Source organism: Pleurodeles waltl, chromosome 7 (genome assembly GCF_031143425.1).
Source record: "Pleurodeles waltl isolate 20211129_DDA chromosome 7, aPleWal1.hap1.20221129, whole genome shotgun sequence".
Classification (NCBI taxonomy): Eukaryota; Metazoa; Chordata; class Amphibia; order Caudata; family Salamandridae; genus Pleurodeles; species Pleurodeles waltl.
Genome location: NC_090446.1, coordinates 293,368,630 through 293,390,063, shown reverse-complemented (window position 1 = coordinate 293,390,063; position 21,434 = coordinate 293,368,630). Strand labels below are relative to the sequence as shown.

Sequence of the window (21,434 nt, the reverse complement as noted above, 5' to 3'; positions counted from 1 at the left end):
GTATTACGGCTAAGTATTTTTTTCTTTTTTCAAGTCCTGAGTCCTGGGTGCCATTCAATATGTGGTGATTGCATCTGTCAACATGGCCTCATTACTGTTTCTTGTTACAAGGGTATTTAATGGGTGTTGTACTAGAATATACCAGATGGTGTTTCTTGACCCACACAGTTTATGGCCTGATTTAAATCTCGCCTGGCGGGTTACTCAGTCACAGTGGTGACAGATATCCCGTCCGCCAAAATATAAATCTCTTAGGATGTAATGGGATTTATATTTCGGCAGATAAGATATATGTCACAGTTGTGAAGGAGGAACCCGTCCGCTGAGATCTAACTCAGGCCCTCAGTCCTCTCTTTGTATCAAAGGAAATATTGTTTTTTGTTCTCCTATTTCTGCACCACATTTCCATGAATGTGCATACCTATCGCCTTGTGAAGTTGCAGTACTTTGGTCTGGTATTCCCCATTTCTGACTCTCAGACTGAAGGCAGAGCAAAATTAGCACAATGGGTTAAATCATTTAAACTCTCTATGCCTCTATTTCCTTATCTGTGTAGACTGGGAAAGCTTAAAACCAGCAAGAGTGTTCAAACTAAGTGCAGTATTAAGAACTGGTAGGGTTATCTTATGTATTAGTGATAAGTATGTCATGGTATGTTAATTGTAAAGAAAAAGCAAAATATGTCCTTTGTTGAACGGCCACAGTGATTTGATGAACAAAATAATGCTGTCTACAGTGGAATAAGGAACATATAATTGTGTGTGATAAATTCTGCAAAAACTGTGTTCTTATGCTTGCTATTACCATACTGACTTGTATTATGGGTATTTCATTACAGTGCTTCAAACCCCTGATGATTGGTTAAAGTCATCTCATGGTGTGAGGAATGACTAATCATCTACTGATATACAGTAATTTAGTTATGTAGTGTGAATGATTTGTTCTTTGGCATGTACTAACATCGTTGCACAGCGGAGATTAAGGTTAGCATGTGTGCTGTACACTATAGCCTGAGAAGTGAGATGTCTTCTTGATCTGGAAATAGACTGAGTAACACCATTAATTTCAGTCATGTACGGTACAGGACTAGATATCATACCAGCATGTTTATTTCAAAAGCTCTATCATGCGAGGCTGTGACAACATGTGTACTTACTGCATCGTCCCTTTCACCCGTGGTCGAGAGAGGAGCCGACCCATTTCCTCCATCCTTCAAGAAATTAGGATGCTTTCTGATCAGGTATGCGCTTTCTTTTTTAAGTGTATTTTTACTGTGGCTTTTAGTCTGTTAAGCTTCCTTTATGTTTTCCCTCTTATTTATAATATAGAACAAAATAGAATGATGGCCCTGGATCTCACCGTTCTGGTCAAACAGAATGATAATTGTTTATGACAAGTTAAACAGAATTATAAATAGCTACTCGTCAGTATCAAGAATCATAGTTACAGTTATTTGAGGGAAGCAGGGCGTCAATCAATTAGTCCAACAATGGCAGAAGCTAGTCATAACACAATAAATACGTTTTTTTACTGCACTAAGCAATATAGATTAACACAATTGATTACATTCGTGGAACTTTGAGTAAATAAGTCAAAGCTAAGTTTACAAGTCTCAGGAAGAGGCTTTGCATAGTGTAAAGGGGGGACACTGCTCGGTGGCAGTGCTGTTCTAGATGCATAGGTAGAGACATAACAGAATCTGAAGATAAAATAGCAGTTGAAAACATTACCATAAGTAAAACCCTGGGCACAGACCACCTTCCAGACGAACTGAATGTGGTATACTTAAACCAACTTGCACCTATATTGACTGAAATTTATAGCATGTTGAAAGAACAGGGAAGACTCCTACCATCCACCAGGGAGACAATTGCAGTACCACTGTCAAAGACAGTCTGAGATGGAGAAGAGGTAGTATCATCCAGACCTCTACCTAGGTTATAAAATATTTAGCAAGATCTACGTAGGAAAATTGCTCCCATTTATGCAAGGACTGATATCAGTGTGGATTTATTATAGAAAGAAACACTGTGATACATAACCAACAGCTATTCCTGGTTAAGAAGATTGGCTTTCCACTGATAGTGAAAATATTTGAGGTAATGGATGAGAATTAGTTGGGGGTTGGATTTATAACCTGGACGACCTTATTATGTACTGACACTCTGACACTGAAAGCCTGAGTTTGCATGATACAGACCATTACAGAGTACTGCAAGGAAGGAAGGGGGACACAGCAGGGGTGTGTGTTGTTGCCACCAGTTTTTTTGCTTTAGGTGTGGAACCATTGGCAGGTCAAGTGTAATGTGGTAGGTAATTCACGGGCATTACTGAAAAGGAACATATGTTTTTATATATATATATATATATATATATATATATATATATATATATATATATATATATATGTTCGGTGGCATGTGTAGCTGCAGATACACATGCTGTGCACTGTTCCTGCCATCTAGTGTTGGGCTCGGAGTGTTACAAGTTGTTTTTCTTCTAAGAAGTCTTTTCGAGTCACGGACCGAGTGACTCCTCCCTTTTGGCTCCATTGCGCATGGACATCGACTCCATCTTAGATTGTTTTCTATCCGCCATCAGGTTCGGACGTGTTCCTCTTCGCTCCTGGTATTCGATTTGAAAAAAGACTAAATTCACTGAAAATAGTCAGTGTTGTTTTCAATCGCGAAACATCTTGCATCAACACCTCTACACCGGCAAAACACCCCTTCGGTTGCCCTTCGGGGCTTCTGCGCCCAGCCAGGGCCTTGTCGGCCCGACTGCAGAAAACGTCGAAGCCTAATGGACCGGACCCCATTCCGTTTCTGCCCAGAGTGCCACGCCAAGTATCCCTACACAGACCAACACCGGGTCTGTAATCTGTGTTTGTTACCGGACCACTGAGAGGATACTTGCGAGGCCTGCAGGTCCTTCCGTTCGAAGAAGACCTTGAGGGATCGAAGGGCGAGGCGACTGCAAATGGCGTCGAAGAGTTCCGATCACCTCGACGTCAAGGAAGAGGAGATGGCCATCTCCATCCAAGGTTCTGAATCGGACGACTCCGACGCAGACCGACCACCTACAGCAGGCCAGCACGTGGGTACGCCTGCCCCGACCCAAGTCCAGAGTCAGTCCAAAACAAAAATAAAGGCCGCGTGGACGCCACAGCCGGAAGGCCATGGCTCGACCCATAAGAAATCAAGCGGTGACCAAGCAACACCTTCGGCACTGAAAAAGGCCAAATCTGTGACGAAGTCTTCGGACTCGAGCCTAAAAACCGTGACCGAGAAAACTTGACATCGAGTCGTCGAAGCCTCGAAAGAGTCTTTCGGAGCCGAGGCCTACTGTCAGCATGGGCATTTCGGTGCCGAAAAAAACGGCTTCGGGTCTGAAAAAATCCTCGTACACCGAGGAACATGGACTCTCAAAACAAATGAAAGAGAGAGACAGATTTGAGGAGGAACTTCACCAAATGGAGGAGTTTGATGAAACACAGGCAAGGATACAGATCCATAAGGATACTGGGAAGATCCAAACGCTACCTCCTCTCAAATGCAAAAGGAAACTGGGTTTCCAAAGACGTTCAGACGCTGAGCAGCCAAAGGCTAAAGTGCCTAGAGAACAATCTCCGCCACGCCAGTTTTCTCCATCACATTCTCCTCCGCATTCTCCTTAGAGAACTATTTCTCCCCTTGCCACACCCACTGCACAGTCACCCACACACACTGTGCAGTCGCAACAGGACACGGACCCTCTATGATGACCCTGTGTCGGACAATAGCCCGGAGTGCTATCCTTCTAAACCCTCTCCACCTGAAGATAGCACCTCCTACACTCAGGTCTTGGCGAGGGCGGCTGCATTCCACAATGTGAGCATGCACACAGAGCCATTAGAGGACGACTTTCTTTTTAACACTTTTTCCTCAACGCATGCTTCTTATCAAAGCCTGCCCATGCTCCCAGGCATGCTTAAACATTCCCAACAAATTTTTTAGGAGCCCATGAAGAGAAGACCCTTAACACCACGGGTGGAAAAGAAATGCAAGCCACCACCGTCAGACCCAGTATTCATCACCCAGCAGATTCCCCCAGACTCGGTAGTGGTCAGCGCAGCGAGGAAGAGATCCAACTCACAGTCATCGGGAGATGCACCACCTCCAGATAAGCAGAGTAAGACGTTCTATGCCGCAGGAATGAGGGTAGCGACACAGACTGCCAATCAGTGGCGCATAGCAAACTCTTAAGCCCTCCTCGCAAGATATGACCTAGCTCATTGGAATACCAGAAAAGAGCTCAGCAAGTTGTAGAGGAGGGGCAAGCAATCTCTAAAAATCAAATACGATCTGCATTAGATTCCCCGACACTGCCGCAAGAACAGTGAACACTGCAGTGACAATTAGACGCCATGCTTGGCTGAGATCCTCAGGTTTCAAACCAGAGATTCAACAGGCTGTCCTCAGCATGCCATTCAATCAACAACAGCTATTTGGCACACGAGTGGACTCAGCCATTGAAAAAATTAAAAAGGACACTGATACAGCCAAAGCAATGGGAGCGATCTACTCGTCCCAATACAGAGGGACATTCAGAAAACCGCAGTATAGGGGAGGTTATAGACCACAGTCAGCAGAAATATTCACCTCTCATACAAAACCCTCCTATCAATCACAATATCAGAGAGGGGGGTTTCGCGGGTCCTTCAGAGGACAATTCCCAAGGTCTAGGGGAAAATTCGAGAGCACAAAGCAGGCCACTAACACCAAGGTGTGACTTTGCCATCACCTTCCCCCAACACACATCCCCTGTGGGAGGAAGACTGGAAATGTTCCACAATCATTGGTCAGACATAATAACGGACACATGGGTACTATCAATTATCCAACATGGTTACTGCATAGAATTCACACATTTTCCTCCAGATATTCCCCCAAGAACACGCAAACTATCGTCGCACCATCTCACTTTGTTACAAACAGAGGTGCAAGCACTTTTAACAAAACAAGCCATAGAACTAGTACCTCATGCACAAAAAAGAACAGGGGTCTATTCCCTGTACTTCCTTATTCCAAAAAAGGACAAAATACTAAGACCAATCTTAGATCTCAGGAACCTCAACCTATACATCAAATCAGAACACTTTCACATGGTGACACTACAAGACGTAGTCCCATTACTAAAACAGGGAGAATACATGTCAACACTGGACTTAAAAGATGCATATTTCCATATACCCATCCATCTCACAGAAAATATCTCAGGTTTGTTGTACAAGGAAAACATTACCAATTCAAGGTATTACCTTTCGGGATAACAACAGCCCCCAGAGTAGTTACAAAATGTCTTGCCGTAGTAGCGGCATACATAAGGAGACAACACGTTAATGTATTCCCATATCTCGTCGATTGGCTAATAAAGGCCAACACTCAACAACAGTGTCAAAATCACACACGTTACATAATAGATACCCTACATACACTGGGGTTTTCTATAAATTATCAAAAGTCACACTTGCAGCCATCCCAAACTCAGCAATGCTTGGGAGCTACACTCACACTCAAAAAGCGATTGCAAGTCCAAGCCCACAAAGGGTACAATCATTCCATACCATGATACCAAAAATACAACCAAATCAGCATTACACATTCAGATTTGTGATGAGACTCCTAGGCATGATGGCATCATGCATAGCAATTGTCCCAAACGCACGGTTACACATGCAGCCCTTACAGCAGTGCCTTGCAAAACAATGGTCGCAGGCACAGGGTCACCTTCAAGATCTAGTGTTGATAGACCGCCAAACACACTATTCGCTTCAATGGTGGAACCCCATAAATTTAAACAAAGGGTGGCCTTTTCAAGACCCTGTGCCTCACGCCATTCTCAACAGACGATCAATGATTGGGTGGGAAGCACACTTCAACAATCTCAGTATACTGTACAAGGACAGAGGGACAATCAACAAAACCAGCTACACATAAACCACTTAGAACTACTAGCAGTTTTTCTAGCACTAAAAGCTTTTCAACCTCTTCTAGCTCACAAACACATTCTTGTCAAAGCAGACAATATGACAACAATGTACTACTTAAACAAACAGGGGGGGCACACACTCATCACAACTTTGCCTACTAGCACAAAAAAATTGGCATTGGGCAATTCACAACAATATTCGCCTAATAGCGCAATACATCCCAGGCATTCACAATCAATTAGCGGACAATCTAAGTCGAGATCACCAGCAAACTCACGAGTGGGAAATACATCCCCAGGTACTACAAAAATACTTTCGCCAGTGGGGGACACCAGATATAGATCTGCTCGCCACAAACCAAAACGCAAAAAGCCGAAGCTTCGCGTCCAGGTACCCACACCCTCAGTTCAAGGGCAATGCTCTATGGATCAATTGGTCAGGGATATTTGCTTACGGTTTTCCGCCTCTCCCACTCATTCCTTTTTTTAGTCAACAAACTGCGTCAAAACAAACTCAAACTAATACTCGTAGAACCAACGTGGACACGCCAACTGTGGTACACAACACTGTTGGACCTATCAGTAGTACCTTACATCAAACTTCCAAACAGACCAGACCTGTTAACACCACACAACACAACAGATCAGACACCCCAATCCAGCAATGCTCAATCTAGCAATCTGGCTCCTGAAATCTTAGAATTTGGATATCTAAATCTTCCAAATGAGTGTATAGAAGTTATTAAACAGGCAAGAAAACCTACCACCAGGCATTGCTATGCTAATAAATGGAAAAGATTTGTTTTCTACTGCCAAGTAAAACATATCACACCATTGGATGCGTCCATACAGGACATCGTAGGATATTTACTACACCTACAAAAAGCAAATCTTGCTTTTTCATCCATCAAAATACACCTCACTGCAATTTCGGCTTACTTGCAAATTAAACACACAAAATCATTATTTAGAATACCAGTCATTAAAGCCTTCATGGAAGGACTAAAGTGAATCATACCTCCAAGAACTCCACCAGTAACGTCGTGGAACCTTAATATTGTACTTACACGACTCATGGGTCCACCTTTTGAACCCATTCATTCTTGTCAAATCCAATTCTTAACTTGGAAAGTGGCATTTCTAATAGCTATCACTTCATTACAAAGAGTTAGTGAAATACAGGCTTTCACTATTGAGGAACCCTTTATACAAGTACACAAACATAAAGTTGTTCTCCGCACAAATCCAAAATTTCTAACGAAAGTCATTTCACCGTTTCATTTAAACCAAACAGTGGAACTCCCAGTCTTCTTCTCACAGCCAGACTCAGTAGCAGAGAGAGCACTGCATACATTAGACATAAAAAGAGCTATAATGTACTATATAGACAGAACAAAACCATTTCGTAAAACAAAACAATTGTTTGTCGCATTCCAGGAACTCCATGCTGGGAACCCTATATCCAGACAAGGCATAGCCAGATGGATAGTTAAATGCATACAAACTTGTTACCTTAAAGCCAAAAGCGAACTAATCATTACACCAAAGGCACACTCCACTTGAAAGAAAGGAGCAACAACGGCCTTTCTAGGTAGCCTTCCAATGACAGAGATTTGTAAGGCAGCCACTTGGTCCACACCTCATACTTTTACCAAACACTACTGTGTAGATGTGTTAGCAACACAACAAGCCACAGTAGGACAGGCTGTCCTAAGAACATTATTTCAAACAACTTCAACTCCTACAGTCTGACCACCGCTTTCAGGAGGACTACTGCTTTGTACTCTATGCACAGCATGTGTATCTGCAGCTACACATGCCACCGAACAGAAAATGTCACCTACCCAGTGTACATCTGTTCGTGGCATGTTCCGCTGCAGATTCACATGCGCCCTCCCAATTTGCAATTAACATTGTATATATGTAAATAAACATTCTATTACCTCAAACTATGTACATTCATATCTATTCCATTGCATGGACATCTTTACTATTCTCATTCTACTACTCCTACCTCACCCTCTGCGGGAAAACAATCTAAGATGGAGTCGATGCCCATGCGCAATGGAGCCGAAAGGGAGGAGTCACTTGGTCCTGTGACTCGAAAAGACTTCTTCAAAGAAAAACAACTTGTAACACTCCAAGCCCAACACTAAATGACAGGAACAGTGCACAGCATGTGAATCTGCAGCGGAACATGCCACGAACAGATGTACACTGGGTAAGTGACATTTTCCATATATATATATATATATATATATATATATATATATGTTAGATGGCATGTGTAGCTGCAGATACACATTTGCTGTGCATACTTCTGCCATCTAGTGTTAGGCTCGGAGTGTTACAAGTTGTTTTTCTTCGAAGAAGTGACTCCTCCTTTTCGGCTCCATTGCGCATGGTCATTGACTCCTTGTTAGATTGTTTTCTTTCCGCGGTTGGGTTCGGACGTGTTTCCTTTCGCTCCGATAGTTTGATTCGGAAAATCTTGAAAACACGTTGTTTCTCGTCGGTATTGTTTCGATCGCGTTACACCTTCTATTGACACTTCGGTACGTCGGAACAAACATCTCTACTCGCCCTTCGGGGCGCGCGTGCCCAACTCGGGCCTGGTTGGGTCAACCGCGTGGAAGCCTCATGGATTGGACTCCATTCCGATTCCGTCCTCGGTGCCACACTAAATTCCCTTACACAGACCAACACCTTGTCTGTAATCTTTGCCTCTCCCCGGAGCATCGGGAAGAAAATTGCGAGGCCTGTAGATCCTTCTGGTAAAAAAAGACACTTCGGGACAAAAGAGCACGAAGGCTCGAGATGGCGTCAAGAAGCTCCAAACATCTCAACATGGAAGAGGAAGAGATCATGCAGACCGCACTCTCCTTTCGAGGATCCGACTCCGACCAGGATTCCGAGGAGGACCGACCAGTCACGGCAGGACAGCCCATGAGTACGCCTGCCCCTGTACTATCTAAGCCAAAACATTAGGCCTTGGGGACGCCACTGCCGGAAGGCCATGGTTCGACCCGAAAGAAGAAACCAAGTGACCAACCCACCAGTTCGGCAAGAAAAAGGCCACTCCTCCGAAGCCATCAGAGTCGAGCCAAAGCTCCGTCTCCGAACTGAGCAAACAGCATTCTTCCGAGTCCTAATCTCGAAAATCTTTTTCGGAGCTGAGACTATCCTCAACCCCATCTTTTTCGATAACGAAAAAGGCAGCTTCGGAGCTGAAAAGACCTGGTTATACTGAGGAGCATGGACTTTCAAAAACACTTAGAGAAAGCCATAAAACAATTGAGGAGGACTCTCAAATACAGCCAATCATGGAAGTAATGGATGAAAGGCAAGCCAGGATTCATATCCATAAAGAAACTGGCAGAATTTTAACAGCACGTCCTCTAAAACCAAAGAGGAAATTAGGCTTTCAAGAGGAATTGGACACTACACAGCCTCCAGCTAAAGTGCCAAAAACAAAGGAAAGACCTCCACCTCCTCATTTTTCTCCTCCTCAGTCTCCTCCTCACTCTCCACACCTACATATCTCTCCTCCTCCCAGCCCTACACCAATGCAGTCACCATCACATTCATTTGACTCACAGCAGGACAATGTGGACCCATGGGATCTTTATGATCCAGACCCCATTCCCGACAATAACCCTGATTGCTATCCCTCTAAGCCGTCACCACCAGAGGATAGTACAGGCTACAATCAAGTGCTAGCTAGGGCGGCTCCATACCATAGTGTCACCATGTACACTGAATCATTGGAGGACGATTTGTTGTTTAATACACTCTCCTCCACCCATGCAACATATCAGTCACACCCTATGCTCCCCGGCATGCTAAAAAATGCTGATCAAACATTTTGTGAGCCTGTAAAAGCAAGAATAATTACTTCTAGAGTAGAAAAGAAGTATAAGCCACCTCCTTCTGATCTTGTCTATATTACTCAGCAACTCCCTCCAGATTCATTAGTGGTAAGCGCTGCCAGGAAGAGGGCAAACTTGCAGTTGTCAGGTGATGCACCCCCACCCGACAAAGAGAGTAGGAGGTTTGATGCTGCAGGGAAGAGGGTGGCATACCAGGCAGCCAACCAATGGAGAATAGCCAACTGACAGGTGTTGTTGGCTAGATATGACAAGGCCCATTGGGACGAGATGAAAGATATAATCCAGCACCTCCCCAAGGAACAGCAAAAGAGGGCACAGCAGATAGTGGAGGAAGGGCAAGCCATCACCAACAATCAGATTAGGTCTGCCCTAAACTCAGAAGATACAGCGGCCAGAAGCATCAACACTGCTGTAACCATAAAGAAGCATGCATGGCTTAGGTCCTCAGGATTCAAATCTGAAATCCAACAGGCAGTGTTGAATATGCCATTCAACAAAAAAACGGCTTTTTGGCCCAGAGGTCGACACTGCTATAGAAAAAATGCGTAAGGATACAGACACCGCAAAAGTGATGGTTGCACTATATACCACACAATACAGAGGATCCTTTCGCAAACCCCAGTTTAGAGGTGGATTTAGGGCTCAAACTGCGGAGGCGTCCACATCACAGCCAAAGCCAGCCTACCACCCTTAATACCAACAAGGTGGTTTTAAGTGCACATATAGAGGCCAGTACCCCATAGGCAGGGGAAAATATCAAACACCTAAACAAGCCTCACAACAAAGTAAACAGTGACTTGTGCCATTCCCCTCCAATCCACACCTTCCCTGTGGGAGGAAGACTGCAAAAGTTCCACAACAGTTGGCTAAACATTACCACAGACAACTGGGTATTATCAATTATTTGCAATAGCTATTGCCTAGAATTGATACAAACTCCACCAAACATTCCACCAAAACCACACAAACTATCCACAGAGCATATCACTCTGTTACAGGTAGAAGTCAAATCTCTATTAACCAAACAAGCAATAGAACCCGTGCCAGAAAATTAAGTAGGGACAGGAGTTTACTCTCTGTATTTCCTCATTCCCAAAAAGGATGGCACCCTAAGGCCAATATTAGATCTCAGGACCCTCAGTCTTTACATCCTGTCAGAACACTTTCACATGGTAACTCTACAGGATGTTATCCCACTACTTCAAAAACACGATTTCATGGCAACATTAGACCTCAAAGATGCGTATTTTCATATACCCATCCATCCCGCGCCCAGAAAATATCTCAGGTTTGTCATTCAGGGAAAGCACTATCAGTTCAAGGTGTTACCCTTTGGAATAACAACAGCTCCAAGGGTATTCACAAAGTGCCTAGTGGTAGTCGCAGCCTCCCTAAGAAGACAACACATACATGTCTTTCCATATCTAGACGATTGGCTGATAAAATGAAACAGTCATACGCAGTGTCAAAACCATGCGCATTACGTAATACAATCCCTGCACACACTAGGGTTCTCAATAAAGTAACAAAAGTCACACTACAGCCTGCGCAAATACAAGTATTAAGAAGCAATACTAAATACTCAAAAAGCGCTTGCAAGTCCAAATACGCAGAGAATCCAAACATTCCAGAATATAATAACACACATACATACAGGTCAACAGTACACTTTCAAATTTGTCATGAAAATATTAGGGATGATGGCATCATGTATTGCAATTGTTCCACATGCAAGACTAAACATGCGGCCCTTGCAACAGTACCTTGCACAAGAATAGTCACAAGCACAGGGTCAACTTCAAGATCTAGTGTTGATGGACCGCCAAACATACATGTCCCTTCAGTGGTGGAATTCCACAAATCTAAACAAAGGGCAGCCATTTCAAGACCCTGTGCCTCAGACCATAATCACAAAGGATGCATCAATGATTGGCTGGGGAGCTCACCTCAACAATCACAACATCCAAGGACAATGGGATGCCCAACACAAACAGCTACACATAAATCATTTTTGCTAGCTGTCTTCCTAGCACTCAAAGCTTTTCAGCCTCTTCTCATTCACAAAAATGTCCTGATTAAAACAGACAACATGACCACCATGTACTACCTGAACAAACAGGGAGGGACACATTTATCCCAACTCTCCCTCCTAACTCAAAAGATTTGGAAATGGGCAATACACAACCAAATTCACCTGGTAGCACAATACAGTCCAGGGATACACAACCAATTGGCAGATGTTCTCAGCAGAAATCATCAACAAACACATGAGTGGGAGATTCACCCTCAAGTACTTCAAAAATACTTTCAACAATGAAGAACACCAGACATAGATCTGTTCGCCACCAGCGAAAACGCAAAATGCCAAAACTTTGCATCCAGATGCCCACATCCCCTATCCAAGGGGAATGCTCTATGGATCAATTGGTCAGGGATATTTGCTTACGCTGTCCCCCCCCTCCCACTCATTCCCTTTCTAGTCAACAAATTGCATCAAAAAACACTCAATATGATACTTATAGCACCAACGTGGGTACGTCAACCCTGGTACACAACACTATTAGAACTGTCAGTAGTACCACACTCCAAAGTCTCAAACAGACCAGACCTGTTAACACAAAACAAAGGGCAGATCAGACACCCAAATCCCAACACACTCAATCTGGCGAATTGGCTCCTGAGGTCATAGAATTTGAGTATTTACAACTACCATCAGAATAGATGGAAGTAATTAAGCAAGCAAGAAAACCCACTTCTAGACAGTGCTATGCGAACAAATGGAAATGATTTGTATATTATTGTCAATCTAAACAAATTGCCCCTCCAACAGCATCAATACAAGATATTGTATGCTATTTACTTCATTTCCCAAAATCAAATTTAGCATTCTCTTCCATAAAAATACATCTCACTGCAATTTCTGCATATTTGCAAAATGTACAGCACATCTCTTTGTTTAGGGTTCCTGTTATCAAAGCCTTCATGGAAGGCTTAAAAGGCATCATTCCACCCAGAACACCTCCAGTTCCTTCATGGAATTTAAACATTGTGCTTACGTGGCTTATGGGCCCACCATTTGAACCTATGCACTCATATCAAATACAATTCTTAACATGGAAGGTTGCCTTCCTAGTCGCAATTACATCATTGCAAAGAGTTAGCGAAATTCAAGCTTTCACTATTGATCAACCGTTCATACAAGTACACAAACATAAAGTCGTACTACGAACTAATCCTAAATTTCTTCCTAAAGTAGTATCACCATTTCATATCAGTCAAACAGTGGAACTACCAGTCTTCTTCTCACAGTCAGATTCTGTGGCAGAAAGAGCTCTACATACACTAGACATTAAAAGAGCACTAATGTACTACATAGATGGAGCAAAACCATTCAAAAATCCCATACTGGTAACCCCATTTCAAAACAAGGTTTAGCAAGATGGATAGTAAGATGCATCCAAACTTGTTACGGTGAAGCCAAAAGACAACTCTTAGTCACTCCTAAAGCACATTCCACAAGGAAGAAAGGTGCTACAATGTACTTCTTAGGAAACATACCAATGGCTGAAATATGTAAAGCAGCTACTTGGTCAACACCACATACATTTACTAAACACTATTGTGTCGATGTTTTAGCTGCACAGCAAGCCACAGTAGGTCAGGCTGTACTAAGAACATTATTTCAAACAACTTCAACTCCTACTGGCTAACCACCGCTTTTATGAGAGGACTAACTGCTTTGTAGTCTATCCACAGCATGTGTATCTGCAGCTACACATGCCATCGAACTGAAAATGTCACTTACCCAGTGTACATCTGTTCGTGGCATGTTCCGCTGCAGATTCACATGCACCCTCCCACCTCCTCGGCAGCCTGTAGTTGTTTAAGTTAAACATCACTTGTACATATGTATGTGTGTGTGTGTATATATATATATATATATATATATATATATATATATATATATATATAGTTAGCATTCCATTAGCATGGACATCTCTTCTCTTTATACTCTATCACTCCTACCTTACCCTCTGCGGGAAAACAATCTAACATGGAGTCGATGCCCATGCGCATTGAAGCCGAAGAGGAGGAGTCACTCGATCCCGGGACTTCAAAAACGCGTCTTCGAAGAAAAACAACTTGTAACACTCCGAGCCCAACACTAGATGGCAGAAGTATGCACAGCATGTGAATCTGCAGCGGAACATGCCACGAACAGATGTACACTGGGTAAGTGACATTTTCCATCTCTTTCTACGTGGTATAGTGATGTATATATGAGATGCAAATACAGAATTGAGACGCATGAGAGGTATGGGGAGCTCCCTGGGCTAAAAGTTAATTGAGGGAAATCAAGCAGATTCCCGGAAGAGAGATGGAGAAGGAAGACCAGCCAGAAGCGCTTGTTTGACCAAAATGGAAAGCATGCACTTTTAAGTACATAGGGATCTGGGTATACCATAAGAAGGTGGTCTACTGGAGGGAAATATTGGAATTGGAGTGGCAGTATTCCAGTGTGCTGTGGGAATCTGGAAATCACTACCATTGTCAATGGCTGATTGAATCTATGGGTTGAAGATGGTGGTAGTGCCCCAGTTTGTGAGCCACACTCCGAGTGGAGAAAAAGAGTCTTTCAGAAAATAGTTTCCATCTATTAGAATTAATATAACTTTCTGATAGGCGTTACCACAACTAAGGCTTCCAGAGCACGAGGGGGGAATTGCAGTACCAGATTATGATCTATGTTATTTTGAAGTCCAAATTCAGTGGGCAGTCAAGCAGCTTGATGAGCATAAGGGCGAAGCTACAGTCAATAGGAGTCAACCCCACATCCAAGCAGTTTATCAATATCCTCCTAAATCACAGGAAGGGCAATACTAATAAAGCTTGTATCATGAGGACCCTAGTATTGGAAACTCTGCCTGCAGGAAACAAAAACAAAGACCCCTAACTCCCCCCAATACACTGCACAATTACCAATAGAAAGTGTGTCAGGGTAGGTGCAAGAGATTGATAGGAGTTAAACCACCAGTAAATGTGGCCTGAAAATGATTTTCCCTAAAAATTGCAGAAGGAAAACAGGAGCACTATTGCAAAAGTACTGTTGAATAAAACCTAGACTACCTTAAGGCCTGATTAAGAGTTTTGCAAACAGGTTACTCAGTCACAAACATAATAGATATCGTTTCCCCCGAATTGCAACTACCAAGTATATAATGGACTTGTATCACGGCAGATGGGATATCCATCAGGTTTGTGACGCGTTAAACTGGTCCACAAAACTACTAAATCATGCCATTAATCATGAAATGACCTTTAAATATAGGAAAACAGATCATGATGAAGATTGAAACTTAGGGTCTGATTTAGATCTTGGCAGAGGGGAATACTCTGTCCCAATCATGACAGATACCCCGTCCGCCACATTACAATCCCATAAAATCCTGTGAGGATTGTAAAACACCAGACAGGATATCTGTCACGTTTGTGACGGAGTAAGCCCTCTGCCTAGATCTAAATCAGGCCCTTAATATTACATGCTGTACCTAAAATATCTAGGAATACAAGGAAATATTTAATCCATATAAATCACTTACACAGTCTAAGGTAGAATAAGTATGTTTTCCCCAAAAGCATAGATAGACTTCTCTTGATTTGGAAAATTATAAGCAATCATTATCAAATAGTATGGGGCTGCAGGGTAATCTTAAAGTAATCGGAAGCAATCATGAGACAAAATCACAGCAACAACTTATAATCTTGAGCTGAACCCACAGGCATATGTACTAGTGTCATTTCCACACCCGAAGGACTAAAATGGTTTGCTGATCCAGGGCTATCAAAAAGACAAACAGCATTGAATTGGAAATCCCCCTAAGGGAGTGAACATAAATAGGCAGAAAAAATAATTAAGTGAGCAGAATGTGGAGGACATCATTGAGTATTGTAAAAGATATAAAACAACCAAGTAAAACATTTTTTGAAATCCTATACAAGGTAAGGGGTTGTAGTTGCAGCATGATTACGAACCACATTGGATGGAGCCAGTCATGTTTGGTCGTGTGCAGTGATTGTACTATGGGACCATCAGCTAGTGTGTGACATAAGAGAGTGGCCATAGTTGCTTTGTAGCATAATACAAATAATGGATGACTAATCATTATTATATCTGTTATGACACTGTTTTTCTACAACTCACAGAGGGTTGGAGAATAATTGACACATCCTTAGATCAACTCACTGTAGTAAACATTTCATTAATTTCAAGTGACAATTATTATCTTTGGAAATTTTCATTAGGCGATAATAAACTCAGAGAGGGCTATGGTACTGAAGAAAGCTCCTGGACTCAGTCACGGCTGCTAGACATGAAACCTTCTATACAGGGCCAAACTATTCCCCTACATGATAGTTTTAATCCTACACACTGGAGACACCGTTAAGGCAGATAGTTTAACAGTAGGAACGTTTAATATTTTTTTCATCCTCTGGTTTCCTAGGGAATCCTCAAAATGACTCACTCATAGGATTCCCTTTGAAAAAGGTTTGCAGCCTCATCTGCCTCAGTATCTTACCATTCTGAATAGGAATCAAATGAGGAAGCATGCCACCCAAAAGACGGGTAAGTGCTTTCATTCTTTAACCAAAAGGGTTGTTTCAGAGATTAGAATTAGATCTAACACACACACTATTCTACTTAGACTAACTATAGTTGGGTGTGTTGGATAGTTTGAGGATGTACTCTAGGATTGACGGCCTGCCCCCCTTAGTTCTTTTTGTTACCTGTTACTCTTGTCAATCTTCTTCATCCCTCTGCACTTTCTTAGCCTTCTCTCCTTCCCACCAGAGCAGAGAGCCAGGAAGGATCATAATCCTAAATCAGCCAGGCCTAGATAAAATAGAACAGGGTCTGACCCAGCAGGCAGGGGTTGGCATCTCTACAATGTCACCTCATTCCTTCACCTGTCTCTGTTCTACAGAGACTCAATAGATGGGGGATAAAACTGACGATAGGGCAGATCTTCAGCTGCGATTTCCCAATCTTAGTGTATTTTAAACCTGTTGGATGTGGCAAACCAGTGTCTGCACCAGCTTTGAATCTGTTTTTCTCTACTGTATCACAGCAGTGAATAACTGGGGTTTGAACCAAGGGTTAGCTCTAATGGCTTACTAGGAAACTCACATAGAACATTTGTATTTGTGGCAAGAAAACTGGGATGGCACCGTTGAATAGATAAATAAGGACAACCATAGGGAGTAAAAACAGAGATAAATGTCTTACTATAATTAGCTTAGTCCTCTAATCTTCTAAAGCATGCTTTAAATTCTCTTCACATTTGTAATATGGAGATACTTTGATCTAAACTTAGGGCCTCATTACGTGTGTGGTGGTCTACCAATTGCGACCTTGTTCTCCGCCAGCCTTTTCATGGCAGTTTCACCGCCATGAAAAGGCTGACTTAGAACAGGTTAGGGGGCCACAGGGGGGGTCCCTGCACTGCCCATGCACTTGGCATGAGCAGTACAGCTCCCACCCAACACCCTCGCAATTCAGACAGTGAACATTGCGAGGGTGCTGGTGACCCTGTGGGCTACAGCATTGCCGCTGGTTCAATTACGAGCCGGAGACAATGCTGTCGCCTGCGGGCAGAAATTGAGGTTTCTGCCTGCCGACCTAGCAGGAAACTGTTGATAACTCCGGCGGGGAGGTCGCCATGAAGGCAGCGGCCACCCTGTCTGAAGTTTGGCAGATGGGCTTTCCTGTCCATCAAAATCATAAAAGGGCCCTTACTGTTTTTTCCTAAATCCCAAGCCTATTTTTAAATTTTCAAGATTTTTTTTGTGGTACGTTTGTCAGCTTTTGGTGTTTGTTCAGCTTTAGTGCAAATGGCCTGGCCTGAATAAAGGTTAAGCGTATTGATATCTATTCATTTGGGAAATGCTTCTTTTATGTTCTTACACAGTACATTTACATTTTTTTTAATATAATTTTCCAAGGGATAAAACGAAATAAACAAGTTACTATTTTTGACGATCTGGTGTGAATTACTGATAGTTGCCCTCACAAAAAGATTGCTTACTGGTGTCTGCTACATTACCATTGCCTCTGCTACATTACCATTGCCATAATTGTTGGGAAATCTTGCATCATTACGCAATCCAGAATCCTGATCAAGTGCATGTGTGTGGTTATCTGGCCTTGCATAGTCTTTATGTCGTAAATTTTTGTGCAAGTTTTATTTCATCCTAATTCTGGTGCTGCGGTGACCTAATATCAACCACACTAGTCTACTGATTCACAGTTAGGAAGGGGTGTGATATAAGCGTCTCTTCCGAATTACAAATGTGTATCCTGTATCTTAATGGTTTATGACTGTCACAAACAGTTAGGAGCGCACCTGCCTGACATCCCAGCAATTAATCTGCCCCATTGCATCATGGTAGATGTAGTATCTTCAAAAAACGAACTCCATTACTTTTTAAATATTTCACCTTTAAGTAGGTACAGCCTTTACTGTGCATCTCTGGACACATGTGTTTCTGGGTTAGTCCCTTCTTCAGCAGAGAACATATTTGCGGGGTGCTGGGAATGCTGCCATAAATCCCCCGGTTTCAGTACCTCTTTCCTGGCATGCTGGTGCCTGCTCCAGAGCTCGTCAGCCCAGTAGCTCAAGGGAGCCTTTAAAGTCACAAACAGTTAGGAGCGCACCTGCCTGACATCCCAGCAATTAATCTGCCCCATTGCATCATGGTAGATGTAGTATCTTCAAAAAACGAACTCCATTACTTTTTAAATATTTCACCTTTAAGTAGGTACAGCCTTTACTGTGCATCTCTGGACACATGTGTTTCTGGGTTAGTCCCTTCTTCAGCAGAGAACATATTTGCGGGGTGCTGGGAATGCTGCCATAAATCCCCCGGTTTCAGTACCTCTTTCCTGGCATGCTGGTGCCTGCTCCAGAGCTCGTCAGCCCAGTAGCTCAAGGGAGCCTTTAAAGTCACAAACAGTTAGGAGCGCACCTGCCTGACATCCCAGCAATTAATCTGCCCCATTGCATCATGGTAGATGTAGTATCTTCAAAAAACGAACTCCATTACTTTTTAAATATTTCACCTTTAAGTAGGTACAGCCTTTACTGTGCATCTCTGGACACATGTGTTTCTGGGTTAGTCCCTTCTTCAGCAGAGAACATATTTGCGGGGTGCTGGGAATGCTGCCATAAATCCCCCGGTTTCAGTACCTCTTTCCTGGCATGCTGGTGCCTGCTCCAGAGCTCGTCAGCCCAGTAGCTCAAGGGAGCCTTTAAAGTCACAAACAGTTAGGAGCGCACCTGCCTGACATCCCAGCAATTAATCTGCCCCATTGCATCATGGTAGATGTAGTATCTTCAAAAAACGAACTCCATTACTTTTTAAATATTTCACCTTTAAGTAGGTACAGCCTTTACTGTGCATCTCTGGACACATGTGTTTCTGGGTTAGTCCCTTCTTCAGCAGAGAACATATTTGCGGGGTGCTGGGAATGCTGCCATAAATCCCCCGGTTTCAGTACCTCTTTCCTGGCATGCTGGTGCCTGCTCCAGAGCTCGTCAGCCCAGTAGCTCAAGGGAGCCTTTAAAGTCACAAACAGTTAGGAGCGCACCTGCCTGACATCCCAGCAATTAATCTGCCCCATTGCATCATGGTAGATGTAGTATCTTCAAAAAACGAACTCCATTACTTTTTAAATATTTCACCTTTAAGTAGGTACAGCCTTTACTGTGCATCTCTGGACACATGTGTTTCTGGGTTAGTCCCTTCTTCAGCAGAGAACATATTTGCGGGGTGCTGGGAATGCTGCCATAAATCCCCCGGTTTCAGTACCTCTTTCCTGGCATGCTGGTGCCTGCTCCAGAGCTCGTCAGCCCAGTAGCTCAAGGGAGCCTTTAAAGTCACAAACAGTTAGGAGCGCACCTGCCTGACATCCCAGCAATTAATCTGCCCCATTGCATCATGGTAGATGTAGTATCTTCAAAAAACGAACTCCATTACTTTTTAAATATTTCACCTTTAAGTAGGTACAGCCTTTACTGTGCATCTCTGGACACATGTGTTTCTGGGTTAGTCCCTTCTTCAGCAGAGAACATATTTGCGGGGTGCTGGGAATGCTGCCATAAATCCCCCGGTTTCAGTACCTCTTTCCTGGCATGCTGGTGCCTGCTCCAGAGCTCGTCAGCCCAGTAGCTCAAGGGAGCCTTTAAAGTCACAAACAGTTAGGAGCGCACCTGCCTGACATCCCAGCAATTAATCTGCCCCATTGCATCATGGTAGATGTAGTATCTTCAAAAAACGAACTCCATTACTTTTTAAATATTTCACCTTTAAGTAGGTACAGCCTTTACTGTGCATCTCTGGACACATGTGTTTCTGGGTTAGTCCCTTCTTCAGCAGAGAACATATTTGCGGGGTGCTGGGAATGCTGCCATAAATCCCCCGGTTTCAGTACCTCTTTCCTGGCATGCTGGTGCCTGCTCCAGAGCTCGTCAGCCCAGTAGCTCAAGGGAGCCTTTAAAGTCACAAACAGTTAGGAGCGCACCTGCCTGACATCCCAGCAATTAATCTGCCCCATTGCATCATGGTAGATGTAGTATCTTCAAAAAACGAACTCCATTACTTTTTAAATATTTCACCTTTAAGTAGGTACAGCCTTTACTGTGCATCTCTGGACACATGTGTTTCTGGGTTAGTCCCTTCTTCAGCAGAGAACATATTTGCGGGGTGCTGGGAATGCTGCCATAAATCCCCCGGTTTCAGTACCTCTTTCCTGGCATGCTGGTGCCTGCTCCAGAGCTCGTCAGCCCAGTAGCTCAAGGGAGCCTTTAAAGTCACAAACAGTTAGGAGCGCACCTGCCTGACATCCCAGCAATTAATCTGCCCCATTGCATCATGGTAGATGTAGTATCTTCAAAAAACGAACTCCATTACTTTTTAAATATTTCACCTTTAAGTAGGTACAGCCTTTACTGTGCATCTCTGGACACATGTGTTTCTGGGTTAGTCCCTTCTTCAGCAGAGAACATATTTGCGGGGTGCTGGGAATGCTGCCATAAATCCCCCGGTTTCAGTACCTCTTTCCTGGCATGCTGGTGCCTGCTCCAGAGCTCGTCAGCCCAGTAGCTCAAGGGAGCCTTTAAAGTCACAAACAGTTAGGAGCGCACCTGCCTGACATCCCAGCAATTAATCTGCCCCATTGCATCATGGTAGATGTAGTATCTTCAAAAAACGAACTCCATTACTTTTTAAATATTTCACCTTTAAGTAGGTACAGCCTTTACTGTGCATCTCTGGACACATGTGTTTCTGGGTTAGTCCCTTCTTCAGCAGAGAACATATTTGCGGGGTGCTGGGAATGCTGCCATAAATCCCCCGGTTTCAGTACCTCTTTCCTGGCATGCTGGTGCCTGCTCCAGAGCTCGTCAGCCCAGTAGCTCAAGGGAGCCTTTAAAGTCACAAACAGTTAGGAGCGCACCTGCCTGACATCCCAGCAATTAATCTGCCCCATTGCATCATGGTAGATGTAGTATCTTCAAA

General features: G+C 43.4%; 1 protein-coding gene across 2 annotated transcripts in view; it reads left to right on the top strand.

Annotated features, from left to right (window-relative positions):
* CDK5RAP1 (CDK5 regulatory subunit associated protein 1) overlaps positions 1-21,434 on the top strand; it is a 172,417-nt gene that overhangs the window by 94,658 nt on the left and 56,325 nt on the right. For both annotated transcript variants that reach the window (XM_069243680.1, XM_069243681.1), the window contains exon 7: positions 1,120-1,240. In XM_069243680.1, the coding sequence (XP_069099781.1) occupies positions 1,120-1,240 (121 nt within the window). The remainder of the gene's footprint in view (positions 1-1,119; positions 1,241-21,434) is intronic.